This window comes from Chiloscyllium plagiosum, chromosome 4, assembly GCF_004010195.1.
Source record: "Chiloscyllium plagiosum isolate BGI_BamShark_2017 chromosome 4, ASM401019v2, whole genome shotgun sequence".
Classification (NCBI taxonomy): Eukaryota; Metazoa; Chordata; class Chondrichthyes; order Orectolobiformes; family Hemiscylliidae; genus Chiloscyllium; species Chiloscyllium plagiosum.
In genome coordinates this window covers 131,706,598-131,725,453 of record NC_057713.1, presented here as the reverse complement: position 1 = coordinate 131,725,453, position 18,856 = coordinate 131,706,598, and the positions used below count along the sequence as shown (strand labels likewise).

General features: G+C 38.7%; 1 protein-coding gene across 3 annotated transcripts in view; it reads right to left on the bottom strand.

The window, feature by feature from the left end:
* Positions 1 to 18,856, bottom strand: part of arfgef1 (ADP-ribosylation factor guanine nucleotide-exchange factor 1 (brefeldin A-inhibited)) — a 203,045-nt gene that overhangs the window by 52,883 nt on the left and 131,306 nt on the right. For all 3 annotated transcript variants that reach the window (XM_043689239.1, XM_043689241.1, XM_043689242.1), the window contains 5 exons: positions 10,891 to 11,096; positions 10,696 to 10,780; positions 7,360 to 7,525; positions 2,334 to 2,485; positions 139 to 267 (listed from right to left, as the gene is read on the bottom strand). In XM_043689239.1, the coding sequence (XP_043545174.1) occupies positions 139 to 267; positions 2,334 to 2,485; positions 7,360 to 7,525; positions 10,696 to 10,780; positions 10,891 to 11,096 (738 nt within the window). The remainder of the gene's footprint in view (positions 1 to 138; positions 268 to 2,333; positions 2,486 to 7,359; positions 7,526 to 10,695; positions 10,781 to 10,890; positions 11,097 to 18,856) is intronic.

Here is an 18,856-nt window from a genome sequence, read left to right as displayed (position 1 = left end):
TATTTCTGTCTGGTTCAACTCAATTCCAACCTCTGGAGATTTAGAAAACAGGATAAACCTACTCTTACAAACACAACCTATGTCATTAAACGCTATTGGAACAAAACAAGTTGATTTATATAAGGGTGCAGATATTACCTGAATATTGAAGATACATGCAGTCCGGATAGCACACCGTATGCCCTCCAGGCAAAGGAAGGCCACCTCTGTATCATCACAATCTTGTAACCCGACACTGAAAGCTGCCAGAAATGGTGTCCAAGCCAACTATGAAACAGAAATTTTATTTTTAAAAGCTTTTATGAGAAAACAAATATACAGCATATCCTCCAGAGAACACTCTACTGCACTGTTTCCATCACTAAGATGCGAGGCACTTAACTCGCAAAGATACTGCAATAAAGTAACCTGCTTCTTTCTAGTCCTTATTTCACATAAGTTAGAGATTTAACAGTTTGTAACCAATTACTGCTAAATCCCTGTGGTATTAGTGTCTGAGCAAAAGTTATTTTAAAATAAGATTCCAGTGGTAAATCATAATACAGCAGAAAATGCCATGAAAAGGAATTGCAGAGAAAATTAAGAGGCATAATTCACTTCTTTAAAATGCTGCAAAATGGAGACACAAATGCAGAAAGATTACAGGAATCTTGACTTGACTGGAAAACAATCAAAATTTGCCCTGACATTAGATCAGCTTTGATTCTTGTTGCACAGAACTCCATGTATGGAACAGTCTCAAAGCCAAAGGCGTTTATCTCATATACATCAAATCCTTTACGAATGTGCTGGATAAATAAAACTCGAGGTTGAAAAAATTCAGAAAATGAAATGCTCAATGGCTTCTGAAGCCATACATATGCTAAATATAGATGAATAATGTGCAACTGAAGAGATGAAATATTCTGAATATTTATTCAATTTGGTTTAGAAAAGGCAGAATTAAGAGCAAGGGATACTATTGCAACATCTTTCTTTCAGATGTTACGCGAGATAGCTAGAGACCATAATGGAGCATATGAAATGAAGGGAAGGGAAGGGGACTTGCTTGCTGAAGTGCATAATTATTCTGAAAAAAAAAATGCTGGAGATTACAGCAGGTCAGACAGCATCCACAGAGAAAGAGCAAGCTAACATTTCAAGTCTAGATGACTCTTCATCAGAGTCATCTGAACTCAAACGTTAGTTTGCTCTCTCTCCATGGATGTTGTCTGACCCGCTGTGATCTTCAGCTTTTATTGCTTTCAGTACAGATTCCAGCATCTGCAGTAACATGCCCCTATGCAATGCATAACTGCTCCATTGTTTCTCATTTAAGAATAATTTACCTGAAAATACATGAGAAAATTCAGAAAGATTTTGAAGCCCACCTCAGTGCTTCGTGAACTGACAGGAAGATTTGCATATTCAAATGAAATAATGTTTTTAAAATACAAGTTGTTTTTCAGGTTGTAAGAAATCTTAACAGTTTATAAACATAGACTTTTTTAATACAGAAGTTTCAGACAAATTACAAATTTACTAAATGTTTGAAGATTACAAGTGATAAGAAACTATTATGATTCAATGTCTAAGGTCAGAGCATTCCATCACTTGAAGTCACTTGTTCCATTGTGTTCTGAACTTATCAGAGATTAGCACAATTTTTAAGTGAAGTGAGCACCCAGTAGAGTGGATGTCTTCACCTTGCAATGTTCAAGTCATTAAAATCACGCAGATTTTCTCTTCAGGCTTTTTTGCTGGCTGTTTGATGTTCTGTGACTTCTAAAGCAAAAAATACGCTATGCGTTTCTATTTCACTGAGCAGCTTCAGGCCAATTCACATCAAAAACCTTCTCATAAAACTTTGCTCGCATTCTGACAGCTGTGAAAAATTACACCACAGTAGATATAATCCACAACGATCTGAATAAATTAATAGCACTCACAATAAAAGATCCTATAACAATCTGAACAAAATTCCATTCACTCCATCCCCCAATATTAATAAGATTCCAATCTTTAAAAGATTCCATGATTCAGATCTGTGCTAAAAATACATTATTTCTTCCTTATACAATATCCTATTTCTGCAACCTGGATCCATTATTTGAGGGGTTTTTTTTACATACACAGACTAACAAATAGTTTCCCTCTTTCAACAGTGAGGGGATTATCAAGAAGTCTGTTGACCAGGATGCTGGGCAAGTAAATTGCACAGGTGGTGAGTTGGGAGGTGGTGCATGGTTTTTAAAAACCATAGACTCAAAAGTGGTGATAAGAAAGTGGCAAGGTTTATTCAAGAGATTAAAAGATAATCATCAATACATTTCTACAAGCAACTAATAACTTACTTTAAACATTGGCCTAACATGATCCAAGTGTGTAGCACTGGTAAAAGGTGCCTGCACATGGCTTACAGCCTCCATGAGGGCTTTGGCAGTTTTAGCCATTTGCTCCATCTCCAGGTTATATAGAAGTCTTCGCTGTTTCTCACTGGCTACATCTGTAAGTATTGAAAGGTATAAAAACTTTCACTTGTTTAAAAAAAAAGGTTAATGTAATTACTAAATTTTCTGCTTGGAATTATATATTCAAAAGCAATAACAAGGCTTTGACTCTGATGATTTCAAACAATAAATTACAAGCTTCAGTAACATATAATAGCAGTAACAATACAGCTTTAAGTTCACTCCAGAATTTTGTTTTAATCTATGAAACCCTTTGGGTTTTGCTTTCATTTTAAATATTTTTTTCATGGCTTGGTGCCATGCTGGGTTCCAATTGCTGTTGCATTGCAGGTTGAATGCTAACATCCATACTGAGATTGGTGATGCAACTGTTAAGTTTATTAAAAGCTCATTACTGACGATTAATAGTCAGAATGAATCCTAATATCAGAGAAGCGCAATCAAAAAATCCTATTTCATAAACAATGCGATACACATCATTTTGCAAAGCTGTAAGATACAGTGAGAAAATGGAAACAACTTGCGAACATGTTACGACAGAAGGCAAGATACTGGTAAAGAACTCATTTTTACTTTTTCCATTTTCTGCACATCTTCCTATTTTATAAGAGCAGTATTTTTGGTATGAGGTGGCAGTGCTTACAATGTAGAATAATCTCTTCGTTGACTTGTGTTTCTTTAGTTTCAAAATATTTGTTTAAGAGATACTCTCTAGGAGACTTAATTTCAACTTGCAGGTTCAGACCTCTAGATGCAGAGATCTGTGTAGTTGACATCATCAAGGGATTCCACTGGCATCTGCATGCCTTTGAATTACAGAATGACAAGCAAATTTTGAAAAAAGTTATCTTAGCTGACTGCAATGCAGTTATGAAAGTTATCTGGTGTCGAGCCTATTCATACGTTTTCTTTTCTGAGTACCTGCTTTCAAGCAACTACTTATCAGAGAAAGAATGCCAGTTTTACAAATTACAATTTTCTGACAAATATGCATGGTATAAAGGTTCAGTTTCTGATCCTCTTTCAATTATGATAGTTGCCAGCCACTCTTGTTAAAATATGATTGATATGTTTGATCCTCAATAGTCAAGACACCACCAATTACAAGTGCCCTTCTAAGACACTCACCATTCTGACTTGTTAATATATTGCCCTGCCTGAAACTCTCTCCTTAATGACATTGTGAATTTACATACACCAAATGGACCGTTGTGGTTCAAGAAGGCAGCCCACCAACACCTTTCAAGGGCAAGTAAGGAAAGGCAATAAATGCTGGCCCAGCCAGTAATGTAGACATTCCAAGAATAAACAAACTGGAAAAAAAACCCTAACTTGCTTTCTTTTTAACTTAAGCATCTACAAAATACTTACTCAGATGACGACACATTAAAACCTATTACAAGAAACAAAATTACACAACTGCATTTCAGTAGAAGGAAATTGTGATGGATCATACTTCAGAAATTGGCTTGTACCATTCTCACCTGGTTCCTTTTCTTAGCTACCTAAGCCAGAATATCTCTTCGCCTCCTGCTCTTGCAATATTACTGATGTCCCCCAGGTGTCTATTCCTGATATTCTCCTACTTCCATCTACAAGCTGCTCTTAGGCTACATCATCTGAAAGCACAGTGTTAATTTTCGCATGTATGTCAATGACACTACTACCTCCCTTGATTCTCCATTGTAGCAAAATTATCATACACAAAAAGTTTCTCCAAATAAATATTGGGAAGATTAAAACCCATCAGTTTCTGTCCAACTCCAAACGTTATTGCGTAGTTACTGATGCTATCCCTCTCCCTGCAACTGTCCGAGATTAAGTTTGGTGCTGTGTTTGACTCAAACATGAAATTCCAACATATCTGGAGTCTCAGCAAGATCAAGCACTTAAATCTCCATAGTGTTATTTGAATTTCCCCTGTTCCGACTCGCCTTGCCACTGAATATGTCATTCATGCCACAATATCGGTGTTCATCTAATTCTGGTCTTTTGAGATTCCCTGAATTTAACTGTTTGACCATTTGTAGTAATGCCTAGATATTAAGTTCAGGAATTCACTTCCCTTTACTCCTTTAGACACGAGTGAAAATTTAACTTTTTATCCACATATTTGACAATCTTGTTTTTTAGGCTTGGCATGAAATGTTAGTTTATAATTCTCCCCTCAAGGTCGTTGGGATATTTTATTAGGGTAAAAGTAGGTTTCTGTGGCTTTCGATTTCTCAGGCAAAAGAAACTCAGACAGAACTCTGGCAAAAACTTTCAGCATGAAAAGACAACAGCCCTGTCCATTGTGATCCTAATGAAGTACTTTAGTAGCCTTTATGCCATAAGAGGGGAAGCAAAGAATATGTATATGCATGAAGGTCACATGAATTCTGTTTTAGAAGATTCTGACATCAACTGAAATCCTACCTGGAGGTCACCTGCAAAACTAAGAGTCTAATCTTTTAAAACATCTTCCTTGAATGACAATATTATCTTTTATAAAATCAGATAACTGAGCACTGAATGGGGTTTTCAAGTTGACTTTCCTCATACAATTTGGATTAGTGACATTATCATCACTAATTCACTTGATTTAAATATAGTCAATAAAAAATTGCAAACTGGTACCCATAAGACAATTATTATTTATTTTCCAAACAGATCTCAGCATGCAAAGTCCCAAGAAAGCAAACAGTATTTCCTTCGACAGTACATCATCAGCTTGAGTTGGTTACTTGAGGTGCAAGCTTGCTTTGGTCTATAACATGGTGGTCTCAAACCTATTCAGTGCAAAATGATTTAATTAACAGCATACATAGAGGTTAATGGCTATTACAAAGTCAAAGTTGAAAGGAGATCAGAACTAGCAACTAAATATTTTGGGGTATGACTCCATTTACAAAGATAGGCAGGAAGGAAATGGTGGTGAGGTAGCTCTGTTTGTATGAGATAGAATAAATACAACAAGAAATGACCTTAGGAAGATGCAGAATCAATATTTATGGAAATAAGTATCAAGGGGATGACGACTGGTTGGACTAGAAGACTATACTGGAAACAACGAATAAATCAAGACATAATGAGGGTATGGAAAAAAGACAGTACATTGATCATGGATAACTTTAATGCGCAAGTTAATGAGGAAAATCTAATGTGAGGTAGCCATGAGGAACAACTCATTGAGTCTATGTGGCGATGGTTTCCTGGAGCAACATGAGGTGGATCCAAAAAAGGATCAAGTTATTTTAAATCTGCTAATATGTAATGAGGTGGATTTAATAAATCACCTGGGTAAAAGACCCCTTACAAATTAGTGATCAAAGCATGGTTGAATTTAGAACTCTGGTTGAGAATGAGAAACTTATGTTGGAGACAACTGTGCTGAACTAAAATAAGGGTAAATACTGAGGTAGAATTAGCTGGAGTGGACTGGATGAATGATGCCAGACATTTAAGAAAATAGTTCATGATTCACATCAAAGACACATCCCTGTGAGGAAGGAGGAAAAGATAAACCAACAATGGTTAGCCAAGGAAGTTAAAGACAGTATTAAATTGAAAGAACAATCATACAATGTGCCAACATTATTGGTAGTGTAGAGTAATGGAAAAGGTTTTAAAAAATGACAAAAGATGACCATGAAAGGGAGAAAATAAACTTTGTGGGTAAGCTAGCAAATTATAAAAAATATATTTAAAGCAAAGAGGACAAAGTGAACATAGACCCCCTCAGAGAACATGGTTGGAACCAGGAAATGGCAGAGGAGTTGAATAAATACTTTGCATCATTTTTCACTGTAATAGACACTAATAGCATTTCAGAAATGCTAATGAATCAAGGGCAAAATGGGGAGGGGGGGGGGGGGAGAAGATGGAAGGAAATAAATACAAATAACAATCACTAGAAACAAATGGGTTAAAGGCTAACAGGTTGCCAGACCTGACTGAGTGCATCCTTGGACATTAAAGGAATTAAAGGAGATAGTGGATGCGCTGGGAATAATCTTCTAAGAATCCTTAGGTTCTCAAGAAGTCCCAGAGAATTGGAAAACTGCCAATGTAACACTTACTCAAAAAGGGAGAGAGACTAAAACTAAGTAATTTTTGTCCAGTTAGCTTAACACTGACCACTGGGCAAACGTTAACATCTATTATAAAGTATGCAGTAACACCGCATTTATAAATACATAATATATCAAGCACATCAGCATGGCTTCATGAAAGGGAAATCATGTCAGACCAATTTATCACAATACTTTGAGGTGGTAACAAACAGAAACAATAAGGGGAATGAAAAAATGTAAAGGGCATTTGATAAAGTACCACATATAAGGCAAATTAATAAGCGCCCATGGTTGACGCGCGTATATAATAGGCAATTGCTTAAATAACAAAAGACTGAGTTGGGAAAGGAGCATTTTCAGGATGGCAACCTATAATTAGTGGAGTGCCACAGACAGCGGTATTGGGGCAACAATTATTCACAATATATACGAATGATTTAGGTAAGGGAGGTACATGTGGATGTCACGAAAGTAAGTGGGAAAACAAGCAAGGAGGACGACAACAAAAGTCTACTGAAGGTTTTTGACAGGTTGAATAATTGGAAAATGGAACAGAATACAGGAAATGTGAAGTTTTGCACTTTGGTAGGAAGAATGGAGGAACTGAACATTATTTCAATGGAGGAAGACTGCCGAAGGTTGCAGAATAAAGGATTTTGGGAGCCTTCGTGCATGAATAGGTTGCATCCAAGTTTATTGGGTAAGAGGGAAGGCAAATGGAATGCTGGCCATTATTTCTCCTGCTATGCCTTATGGTTTTACAAGCTCTACTATTACTTTACATAAGAAACTTTACTGAGAAAATTATATTGATAACAGAATAATTTAGAATGGAGGGTCATTATTTCACTTACTCTGTTTGGAGGACTTGATTGCAAGCTCTTTCGTCTCCTTCATTGAAATTTTCTTTCCTGCTATTTCATCATAAATAGCGGATAGATATTCTTCAGGTAGATCTTTGCTGTCATTGATTCCTCTATTCATCTTAATATACTGGTCTTTTGTCATTTTATTCTTAACCTTTTCAAGTCAATAAGCAGAAAAGAATAATTTAAATCATATTTTATTGAAGACTTGCTTGCAATATATACCAATCAGGCACAAGGTTACTTCCTGAATAACAACCTAATGATGCTGACTCATATGTAGAAGAGGGAAGCACGAATGCAAGAGTGCAAAATAAAGAGAGGATGGAAGAAAAAGATATACGTAGGCTTATCTGAGAGGGGTTTGGGCAGTGGGTGATTGGATTAATAATGAAGCTTAGTTGCAACATCCTTTGGATTGAATCACATATGAACATCGTTTAAGCTTGCAAGGAACAGCCATTCAGTGGGACGAAGAAGATCAAGCATGGGAACTAAATATACAGTGGTATGTGACCTTTCAAAAACATAGGCAAGTAAGGTAGGCAGGCTACCTCTGTTAGAATGAGATGGACTAAGTACAATGGCAAGAAATGACCGTAGCTTGGAAGATGTAGAATCCATATTGGTGGAGACAAGAAATATCAAGGGGAAGACAACAATGATGGGACTAATTGAAACTAACAGCTGACAATGACCTTTGAATCATTTTAAAGCATGAATCTGTTTTGCAGTGAGATGAAATAAATTCAGGAAAATAACTGGATGAGCATTATAATAATGCCACTAAGCACTTTTGAAGTTGCAATGTTCAAAGTTTCAAAGTAATGAAAAATACTTGGGTGGAATTGTTACACTATGCATTTCACATCACTCAAATGCCAAACATTGACCATTGCCAACAAGTAATAGTGTACCCATCTATCCTTGAAATGTAATGGCATGAAAATCCATTTAATGATATGGATCCTCAAAGCTGCCTAATTCATCAACCCCTAATTTTAAAAAAAATAATTTTTTTAGCCGTCAAACTTGCTTTCTTGGAACTCCAACCCCCTTCAACTTCATTATGGGTCTAACTACACCAAATGGTTGGAGATGACAACTCACCACAACATTCTTATGGGAAACTAGGGATCGACAATAAATGCTGGCCGAGCCAGTGATGACTATATAAATAAAAGGAAGCCAATTAATGTTTGACGATTTCCCTTCCTATTTACATTTCCAATTCTCATAAGGCACTTCAATATTCTAGATTCTCTCTAGCACCTCCAGTAAAGGACAAGAATTAAATCAAAAACGCAAACTTAGGAACGCGCAAGCAATCAACATTCACCACCCTATTAAGTAAAACTCCAAAGGAGAAGAAAGGAATAGCGGTGGCAATGTAATTAATTTGATTTATGGAGTTAAATGCTTAAACAGAAATACCCACATGAATATTTCCATAAGAGATGTACAGCATAATTATTAAAATCAAGAGAATAACTATATTAGGGAGTTTTGACAAGGTTTGTAGCTCAGGTTGAGGTTTTGGATGTAGATTTGCTCACTGAGCTGAAAGGTTCATTTCCAGACGTTTCGTTACCTTACTAGGTAACATCTTCAGTGGACCTCATGCGAAGACTGACTTCTAAAAAATGAAACCAGAAAGATCCAACACACCACACTTCTACTGATTACCCAAAATTCACAAACCAGGAGCCCCCCTCAGACCCACAGTCTCGCTACCTGGAACACCAACTTACAGATTGGCAAAGGAGCTACAACAAACACTAAAACACTTAATAGAAGGCTCACGCCACTCCATCACTCCACCCAAGAATTCCTGAAGACCAAAAACACTAAGATAGAAGAGGATGAAATAATGGTCTCCTTTGATGTAACAGCCCTGTTTACTTCAATCAACATTAACCTGGCCAAGGAAACACTGACTACACTATTAGAAGACCCAAAGACACATACACCAAACACAGCTAACTTCCTCAACAAGGAGAAAATCAGCAAGCTAGTGGACGTATGCCTTACCACCCACTTCACCTTCAACAACAAATCTTACAGACAAACCAATGGAACACCCTTGGGATCTCTGATATCAGGGTTTATAGCAGAGGCAGTAATGCAGAGACTTGAGCAAACAGCTCAGCCAACCATCCAACCCAAACTTTGGGTTCGCTACGTGGATGACACCTTTGTCATCACTAAACGAAACAAATTAGAGGAAACCTTCAAGACCATCAATTATATCCTTACTGGCATAAAATTTACTAAAGAGGAGGAAAACAACAAACTGCCATTCCTAGATGTCACAGTAGAACGAACAGCCAATGGGGAACTTCAAACAACACATACGGACCAAATGTTGAACTACAGAAGCGATCATCCCAACACCCACAAACGAAGCTGCATCAGAGCATTATTTCAACGAACCAACCCACCCTGCAGCACAGAGGAACTATGCAGAGCAGAGGATAATCACCTACACAGTGTATTCAAAAACAATGGGTACCCAATGAATACAGTCCACTGATTTCTCAGCAACAAACCCAAACAAGTAGACAAAACACATCCAGAAACCCTAGCCACTTTCCACTACATCAAAAACATCTCTGAAATGACTGCCAGACTACTCTGACCCCATGGCATTATGGTAGCCCACAAACCCACCAACACACTAAAACAGCAGCTAATGAACTTGAAAGACCCTATAGAGACAATGAGCAAAACTAACATCATTTAAAAAATACCGTGTAAGGACTGTAACAAACACTACATTGAACAAACAGGCAGAAAACTAGCCACCAAAAAGACATGACCCTCTCTCACTAGCATCCTCACATACGGATGAGGAAGGACACCACTTCGACTGGGACAATACATCCATCCTGTGACAAGCCAAACAAAGACACGCACGAGAATTCCTAGAAGCATGGCATTCCAACCGGATATCTATCAACAAACACCTCGAGTTAGACCCCATCTACCACCCCCTGAGAAAAGGAGCAGGAAGTTACTTCACCACAGGAAATAACATCACCAGAGGAAATGACATCACCAACCCAAAGAAATTCAAACATATAAATAGAAAGCAGGAATTTTCAGCATTGCTTTGCATGAGGTCCACTGAAGATGTTACCTAGTAAGGTAATGAAACATCTGGAAATGAACCTTTCAGCTCAGTGAGAAACTTACATTCAGAATAACTATATTCTTCAAAATTTAGATAGCATTAAACTTTCTAATGTTACAATAGGTTAAAATTTGATGCACCCCAAAATGCTTTTTAAAAGCCGTCACATTTTCTTATTTATATGAGCTTACCTGTGAGCTGTGAAGATCTGTTGTCAGCATTATGATAGAATATGCCAAAACATATGCTGTATCTGCGCTGGCAAAAAGCGTTTGCCTGGGGAGAAAAAAAGCACCAAGAAAATGTATCGTACCAAAACTTTATGATTTGATGAGCAGTCTTACTCAACACAACCAATTTATATGCATGATAAAACACCTGCTTACCCTTGGTTACACTCCAGATATCTGGCTGCAAATTTTTCCATTAATCGATCAATTTTCTGAGCTTCTCCTGGAAGACGGAAACCCTCCAGAAACATACGGAGAGCTGAGACAAAATCCTTTGATGAAAAGTCCAACTGGTCCACATAGGCATACATAACCTCCTTATTAAACTTGTCATTATCTCCTACATATTCACCCACTTGAGTCTAAAAAACACACGAAAAGCTAAATTAATATTCTGTAGAGAAGTCCACATCAGTAAATCACTGTTGTGATTTTCACCAGTATATTTATCATGAGAAGTTCATTTTTTCTTCATATTTCTCTAAAGCTTTCTCTACTTTATCTCTGAACACATATTCGCCACTAAGTTTTCTCCTAAATCACTTCATGCTTTTCTGAAGTCATCTCATCCATAATACCTGTTACCTCGATGCCATTCCCATTAAACTACTGGTCATCCAACATCTTATCCTAGTGATCCCCATTTGCAGATATTGCTGATGACTCTCTATTCTTCAAATCTACTTCATCATCCCTCAACTCAAAAACAATCCTCAATCCTAACATTCCTGCAAACCACTGTCCAGTCTCAAACTTCTCCTCCCTAAGATTCTTAGAATGTGTTATCACCTGTCAAATCTGTTCTCATCGATCCTGAAACTCCAGTTTTGGACCCCTCCAATCAGGTTTCCACTCTGCCACAGGACTGAAACAGCACTTAATAGTCTCAGAAATAACTTCATCCTTCTTGACCCATTTGACCACATTATCCTTCTCAAAAAATGTCAATAAATGGGTGGAACAGCTCTTTCTTAGTTCTTTCTTATCCATTTAATAGAGAGAATCGCTAGCAAGGAACTCTTCTGTTCCCACATTGTTACCACTGATGTGTAATAAGGATTTATACTTGGCCTCCTCCTCTATCATTTGAAGGCTGACCTTGACAAAATCTTTCAAAAGATAATACAGTCCAAATCTCCCCAGTCCTTCCTCACAGTCCCACTGTCCCAGAAATCAGGCGGGTGAACCTCTGGTGCACTCCAGCTATAGAAAATCATATCCTTTGTTAGGTAAGGGAGCCAAAGCTGCACACAATACACCAACTGCAGTCTCACAATGGTTCTACTCAACAACTAAACAAAGACATCTTCATAAATACACTCAAAACCTCTTGTTATAAAGACCGACATATCATTTGCAGTTGAATGTGTAATTAGGAATGCATGTTGTGCCTGACAAGATGTGGTTATTTCTCTCGCACTTTCTGATTTGTTTAAGACTGTCTCTCCCTCTTAACACAACTTATAGAAATACAAATCATGCTAACTTTTAACAACATACAAAAAAGTACATTTCTTGGGCATCAACACATTCCAATCTCTCACTGTTTAAGAAATACTCTGTGCCTGTGATTTCTCTACCAAAGTAGACAATCTCACATACTCCATCTGCCATATTCTTATAGTATTCACTCAGCCTCTTTAAATTTCAAATCCCACATTGCATAACCCTCATGAAAAACATTCCCAACTTAGCTTTGTGTTGTCTTCAACCTTGCAAATATTATATTTGATCCCCACATCCAAACCATTCACAAGGCTGTGAACAGCTGGGTCACAAGCACTGATCTTTGTGGTACCCCATCCATTACAGCCTGCGAAACTGCAAATGACCCATTTATTCCAGATGCTTTCTGTCTGCGAACCAATTCTCAAATAACGACAGTATATTACTGCTTATCCCATAAGCTCTAATTTTGTCTATTACCCTATGAAGGCCATGATCAAATGCCTTCTGAAAGTCAAAATACACAAGATCTACTCTACTAGTAGCATCCTTCAAAAACCTCCACAGGCTTGTCAAACACTACTTTTCCTTCATAACTCTATGTTGAATGCCCAATCAGATGATAGGCCTAAGGACCTCCTTTTCCCCTGTAACAATTCAGATTGCCTGCCTGCCTATAATAGACTCACATTTGTCTTTACCAATCTTTCCCTTTGTACATACCTAAAAAAGCTTTTCAATGCTCCTTGCTAAACATTACTTCCTCTTTATCAGTTAGTCATTGCTCTTTGCTAACCCTAAATGCTGTTAACTTGCCCTTCATACCTTCTCAGTTTCCTTTATTTGGATCCAAGTCCCTGCTTCAGATTGAATTACATAATTTTAAAACAATATAAAATTGTATTGCACTATAGTTCCTGCCATGATTCCAGGCAAACTGGACAATACTGGACAAGTCAGATTCCAGAGTGAAATCTGGCTTGACAGACCATATGTTTAATTTTGCAACTTGTTTACTGTTGTAGTCAGTCACTGAACAAGTGCGCAAGAGCCTATCAACATTCTTTTTAACAGAGTCACAGTTGATAATTTTATTACAAAATGAAAAGAAACAAACTATTTTACACAATACAAGAATGATGGTCTTACTGCAAATATCAGAAATAATGATTCAATCGTTTTACCTTCAACAACATACTAAGTTAAAAATCACACAATACCAGGTTATAGTCCAATAGGTTTATTTATAAACACTAGCTTTTGGAGCGCTGCCCCTTTGTCACCTGATAGCTTGTATATTATTGATTTCACTCCTCCAAATCAATAACATACAAAACATTCAAACATCAATATAGGGTTAACCGGTTTCTACTTTAAAATTCCTTGTTCAGTCAGTGAAGTATAATTATATATCACTAAAACAAAACCAAGAGCTACGGATGTTGAATATTGGAAACAAAAACAGCAAGTGTTGAAGAAACTCAGCAGGTCTGGCAACATCCAAGGTAAGTGAAACAAGGTGAATGTCTCTGGACATGAACTGTTCACTTTTTCTTTTCACAGATGCTGCCAGCCCTGTTGAGTTTCTCCAGCACTTTGTTTTTGTTGAAGACTAATGGGTTCCCTCTTAACAAAATACATTACAGAAAGACAAAGTAAACTTAAAGCATTTGGAAAAGCAAGGACTCATTATGGCTTTATGCATGGGAAATCATGTCTCATTAACTTAATTGAGTTTTTTGAAGAGGTGACAAAGAAGATTGATGAAGGGAGACTGGTAGACGTTGTTGGTTTGGACTTTAGCAAAGCGTTCAACAAGATACCACATGGTAGACTTGTAAGTAAGGTTAGATCACATAGGATCGAGAGAGCAAGCCTATTGGATACAAAATTGGTTTGAAGATAGGAGACAGGTGGTAGTAAGAGGGTGCTTTTCGGACTGGAGGCCTATGACCAGCAGTGCACCATAAGGATCAGTACTGGGCCCACTGCTTTGCGTCATTTGTATAAATGATTTGGACGTGAATATAGGAGGAATGGTTAGTAAATTCACAGATGTCACCAAAACAGTGGCCAGTGGAGATTATCTCAGTACAATGCAACCTTGATCATGTAGGCCAATGGTCCGAGGAGTAGAAGATGGAGTTTAATTTAGATAAATGAGGTGTTGCATGTTGTTATGGCTAACCAGGATAAGACTTTTATACTTAATAGTAGGGCCCTGAGGAGTTTTGCCAAACAAAATGACCTAAGGGTACACATGCATAGTTCCTTGAAAGTGGATTTGCAGGCAGAAACGGATGGGAAGGCAATGTTAGGCACAGTTGCCTTCATTGGTCAGTGCATTGAACATAGAAGTTGGGATGTCATACTGCAGCTGTACAGGACATTGGTGAAGCTACATTTAGAATATTGCATACAAATCTGGTCCCCTTTTATCAGAAGGATGTTAAACTGGAGAGGGTGCAGAAAAGATTTACAAGGATGTTGCTGCGACTGGAGGGTATGAGTTACATGGAGAGACTGAACAGGCTGGAGCCTTTTTCCCCTGGAGTGTTGGAGACTGAGGGGTGACTTAAGAGGTTTATAAAATCATGAGGGACATGGGTAGAGTGAATAGCCAAAGTCTTTTTCTTAGGGGCGGTGGAGTCGAAAACTAGAGGACACAGGTTAAAGGTGAGAAGGGAAAGATTTAAAAAGGAGGGGTAATTTTCTCACGCAGAAGGTAGTGCATGTATGGAATGAGATTCTAGATGAAGTGGTGAAAGCAGGTACAATTACAACATTTAAAAGGCTTCTAGATCCGTATATGAATAGGGAGGGTTTAGAGGGACATGGGGCCAAATGGAACTAGATTAGGTTGGAATGTCTGGTAAGTGTGGACGAGTTGGACCGAAGGGTCTGTTTCTGTGTTGTATGACATTATGACTCTATACATAGTCCTATCCACTTTAGAAGTCAAGTTTACAAATAATAAAAAGGATCATCAATAGTCATCAGATCACTCTTCCCTAGTGACTTCAGCATCACTTCAGTTCCAGAAGTCAAAGTTTCAATGGGTGACACTTCCTTCCCATGTTCGTCTCAGCTACATAAAATGCTTACGATTATCCCTCCGCCCATTCCAGAGGATGGGCATTCCATCCCAGTTGAGCTGTCAGACATTCCTTAAGCTTACCTATGCACTGTTAAGTATAATCTGAAGACCAGAAAATAAAATTACTCACCCTTAGTCATCAATCAATTCCTCCTCTTGTGCTGATAAGACAGATACTTCAAAGTCATGTAATACTTTTTTATATGATCTAGCTACTTTGACAGCCTTCTTAAAAGTAGTGAAGAAACTAATTAGAGACTCTTACAGTAGATACACACAGATCAATAACTTCCAAATTTGCTGTGATGTTACTTGTTGCAATGGTGCAGCTACACTGAATCTTTAGACTATGACTGGCACAATTTTGCACAAGATTAGAGTGGTGCTGGAAAAGCACAGCAGATCAGGCAGCATCCAAGAAGCAGGAAAATCAATGTTTCGGGAAAAACCCTTCATTAGGAATGAAGGCAGGGAGCCTCCAGAGTGGAGAGATAAAGGGGAGGGAGGTGAGGCAGGGGAGAAGGTAGCAAAGAGTACAATGGGTGGATGGGGGTAGGGATGAAGGTGATAGGTCAGAGAGGAGGGTGGAACGGATAGGTGGGAAGGAAGACGGGCAGGTAGGACAGGTCATGAGGATGGTGCTGAGCTGGAAGGTTGGAACTGGGGTAAGGTGGGGGGGGGACGGGGGACGGGAGAGAGAAGGAAAATGGGGAAACTGGTGAAATCCACAGTGGTGAAGGCTCCCTGCCTTCATTCCTGATGAAGGGCTTTTGCCCAAAACGTCGATTTTCCTGCTCCTCGGATGCTGCCTGACCTGCTGTGTTTTTCCAGCACCACTCTAATCTAGACTCTGACTTCCAGCATCTGCAGTACTCACTTTTGCCTACAATTTTGTACAAGCTGGATTCTTGCTCACCATAAAACAAACTTGTAACCACTATCATGCTTTTAGGTTTGAATCTACAGGCCTTTGTCAGCCTAGTGTGATTGGGAAAAAAATCATCTGGTGGTCTAATGGGAAGAGGCATTTGTCTTAAACAACATGTGGTTGATGACACAATTGCAATACTGAACAAGTTACATTGGCATAATAAACAAAGACTGAGGAGACCTAGCTGGAAGTTTTGTTTCTTTCAAGACGCAGAGCTGTTGTGTCAGTCCCCACCCTAGTCGTGATGACAGTCTTCAGCATTAACCGTTTCAGAACTATTACCTTTCACAACATTATAGTTTTGCTTTAGACTTACCCTTCATCATAACTACTAAAAAAGTGCAGAAGTTTTGACAGATGAGCAAAACCTCACCAACCAATTATTTATCTGTTGCTCAGTGATGTCACATCTGGATTTTTTCAAGTTATGGATCAGACAATCGTGGATAGCTCTCTCTACATGGTAAGGTGCTTCTGAAATTTCACTATTCTCATTAGCTACTCATCTGGAAACTTTTTTTTTGCTACTTTATCATTTGTTTTTATGTTGTTTAGACCGAACCTGTGTTGCAGCACAGAATTTACTTACTCATCAAATTCCTTAGTTCACATACTGCATCTTCCTACACAGTGATGAGCAGCTGTCTTCAGGTCTGCTTAATTTGCAAACTTAGTGCAATCACATGTAATTATACTGGCTCATGTTCTACAATGAATCAGCGGTGCTAGCTTAAAAAATATTGATTAAACTACTCACTGAATGAACTAACTGCAGCTGCTTCAGCTAGGGCACTTTGCAAGTACCAGCACTACTCTAATCGAAACTCTCGTTTCCAGCATCTGCAGTCCTCACTTCTGCCACTTTGAAAGTGCCCTCAATTTGAACTGTGAACCTTAACTACGTTGTGGGTTCAGAGCTGTATTCCATTACTAGCTGCACCTGCATCAACGCTGCAACACAGTGACCTACTTAACAAAATAGAAAATCACCCAGCCTCCAAGAAACATTTAAAATCTAATCCAAGCAATTATTGCCCTATCAGCCTACTCTCACTGATGCCAGTGACAATGCTATTTATTGAGGCACTTACAGACAAATATGATGCTTGTCAATGCTCAGTTTTGCCAGGATGATAGCTTCAGGTCCAATTACAAGCTAGATCCAACCATGGAGAAAAGAGGTGAGGTGAATGAGAGTGACCTCTTTAACATTAAGGCAGGTCCTTGCATTACATTACCACAGACAGTAAAAAGGTTTCCCCCAGTTCTCATTGACTTTGATTTTAGGGAGCACTGGAAGATCACAACCAACATACTTACTATTACTACAGCTACTTATAAGACCCTAAGGATGCAAACCATCAGGTCCAGGAAATCTGTGAGCCTTCAGTTCCAACAGTTTTCTCCAGTGATCATAATTGTTTTGAATTCCTGCCTTCTTTTCACCTCTATTTGCATTGTTCAGGAGATGCTTTTAATATTCATTTTTTACAGGATGGTGCATTCTACTTACAAAACCCTGCAGAAAATACAGAGGCATGGGATTGAGGGTTATTTGTGGTTGATGGGAAACGTTCATCCTGGAGTTCAGTAATTAGTGGTGTGCCGCAAGGGTCTGATTTGGGGCCACTGCTGTTTGTCATTTTTAATAATTGACCTGGATGAGGGCGTGGAAGGATGGGTTAGTAAATTTGCGGATGACACGAAAATCGGTGGAGTTGTGGAAAGTGCTGAAGGATGTTGCAGGTTACAGAGGGATATAGATGAGCTGCAGAGCTGGGCTGAGAGGTGGCAAATGGAGTTTAATGTAGAAAGGTGTGAGGTGATTCACTTTGGAAGGAGTAACAGGAATGCAAAGTACTGGGCTAATGGTAAGATTCTTGGTAGTGTGGATGAGCAGAGAGACCTCGGTGTCCATGTGCATAGATCCCTGAAAGTTGCCACCCAGGTTGATAGGGTTGTCAAGAGGCATACAGCATGTTAGCTTTTATTGGTAGAGGTTTTGAGTTGGAGCTATGAGGTCATAGAACATAGAACAATACAGCACAGAACAGGCCCTTCGGCCCACGATGTTGTGCAGAACATTTGTCCTAGCTTAAGCACCTATCCATGTACCTATCCAATTGCCGCTTAAAGGTCACCAATGATTCTGACTCTGCCACTCCAACAGGCAGCGCATTCCATGCCCCCACCACTCTCTGGGTAAAGAACCTACCCCGACATCGCCCCTATACCTTCCACCCTTCACCTTACATTTATGTCCCCTTGTAACACTCTGTTGTACCAGGGAAAAAGTCTTTAACTGTCTACTCTATCTATTCCCCTGATCATCTTATAAACCTCTATCAAGTCACCCCTCATCCTTCGCCATTCCAATGAGAAAAGGCCTAGCACTCTCAACCTATCCTTGTATGACCTATTCTCCATTCCAGGCAACATCCTGGTAAATCTTCTCTGCACCCTCTCCAAAGCTTCCACATCTTTCCTAAAATGAGGCGACCAGAACTGCACACAGTACTCCAAATGTGACCTAATCAAAGTCCTGTACAGTTGCAACATCACTTCACGACTCTTGAATTCAATCCATCTGCTAATGAACGCTAATACACCATAGGCCGTCTTACAAGCTCTATCCACCTGAGTGACAA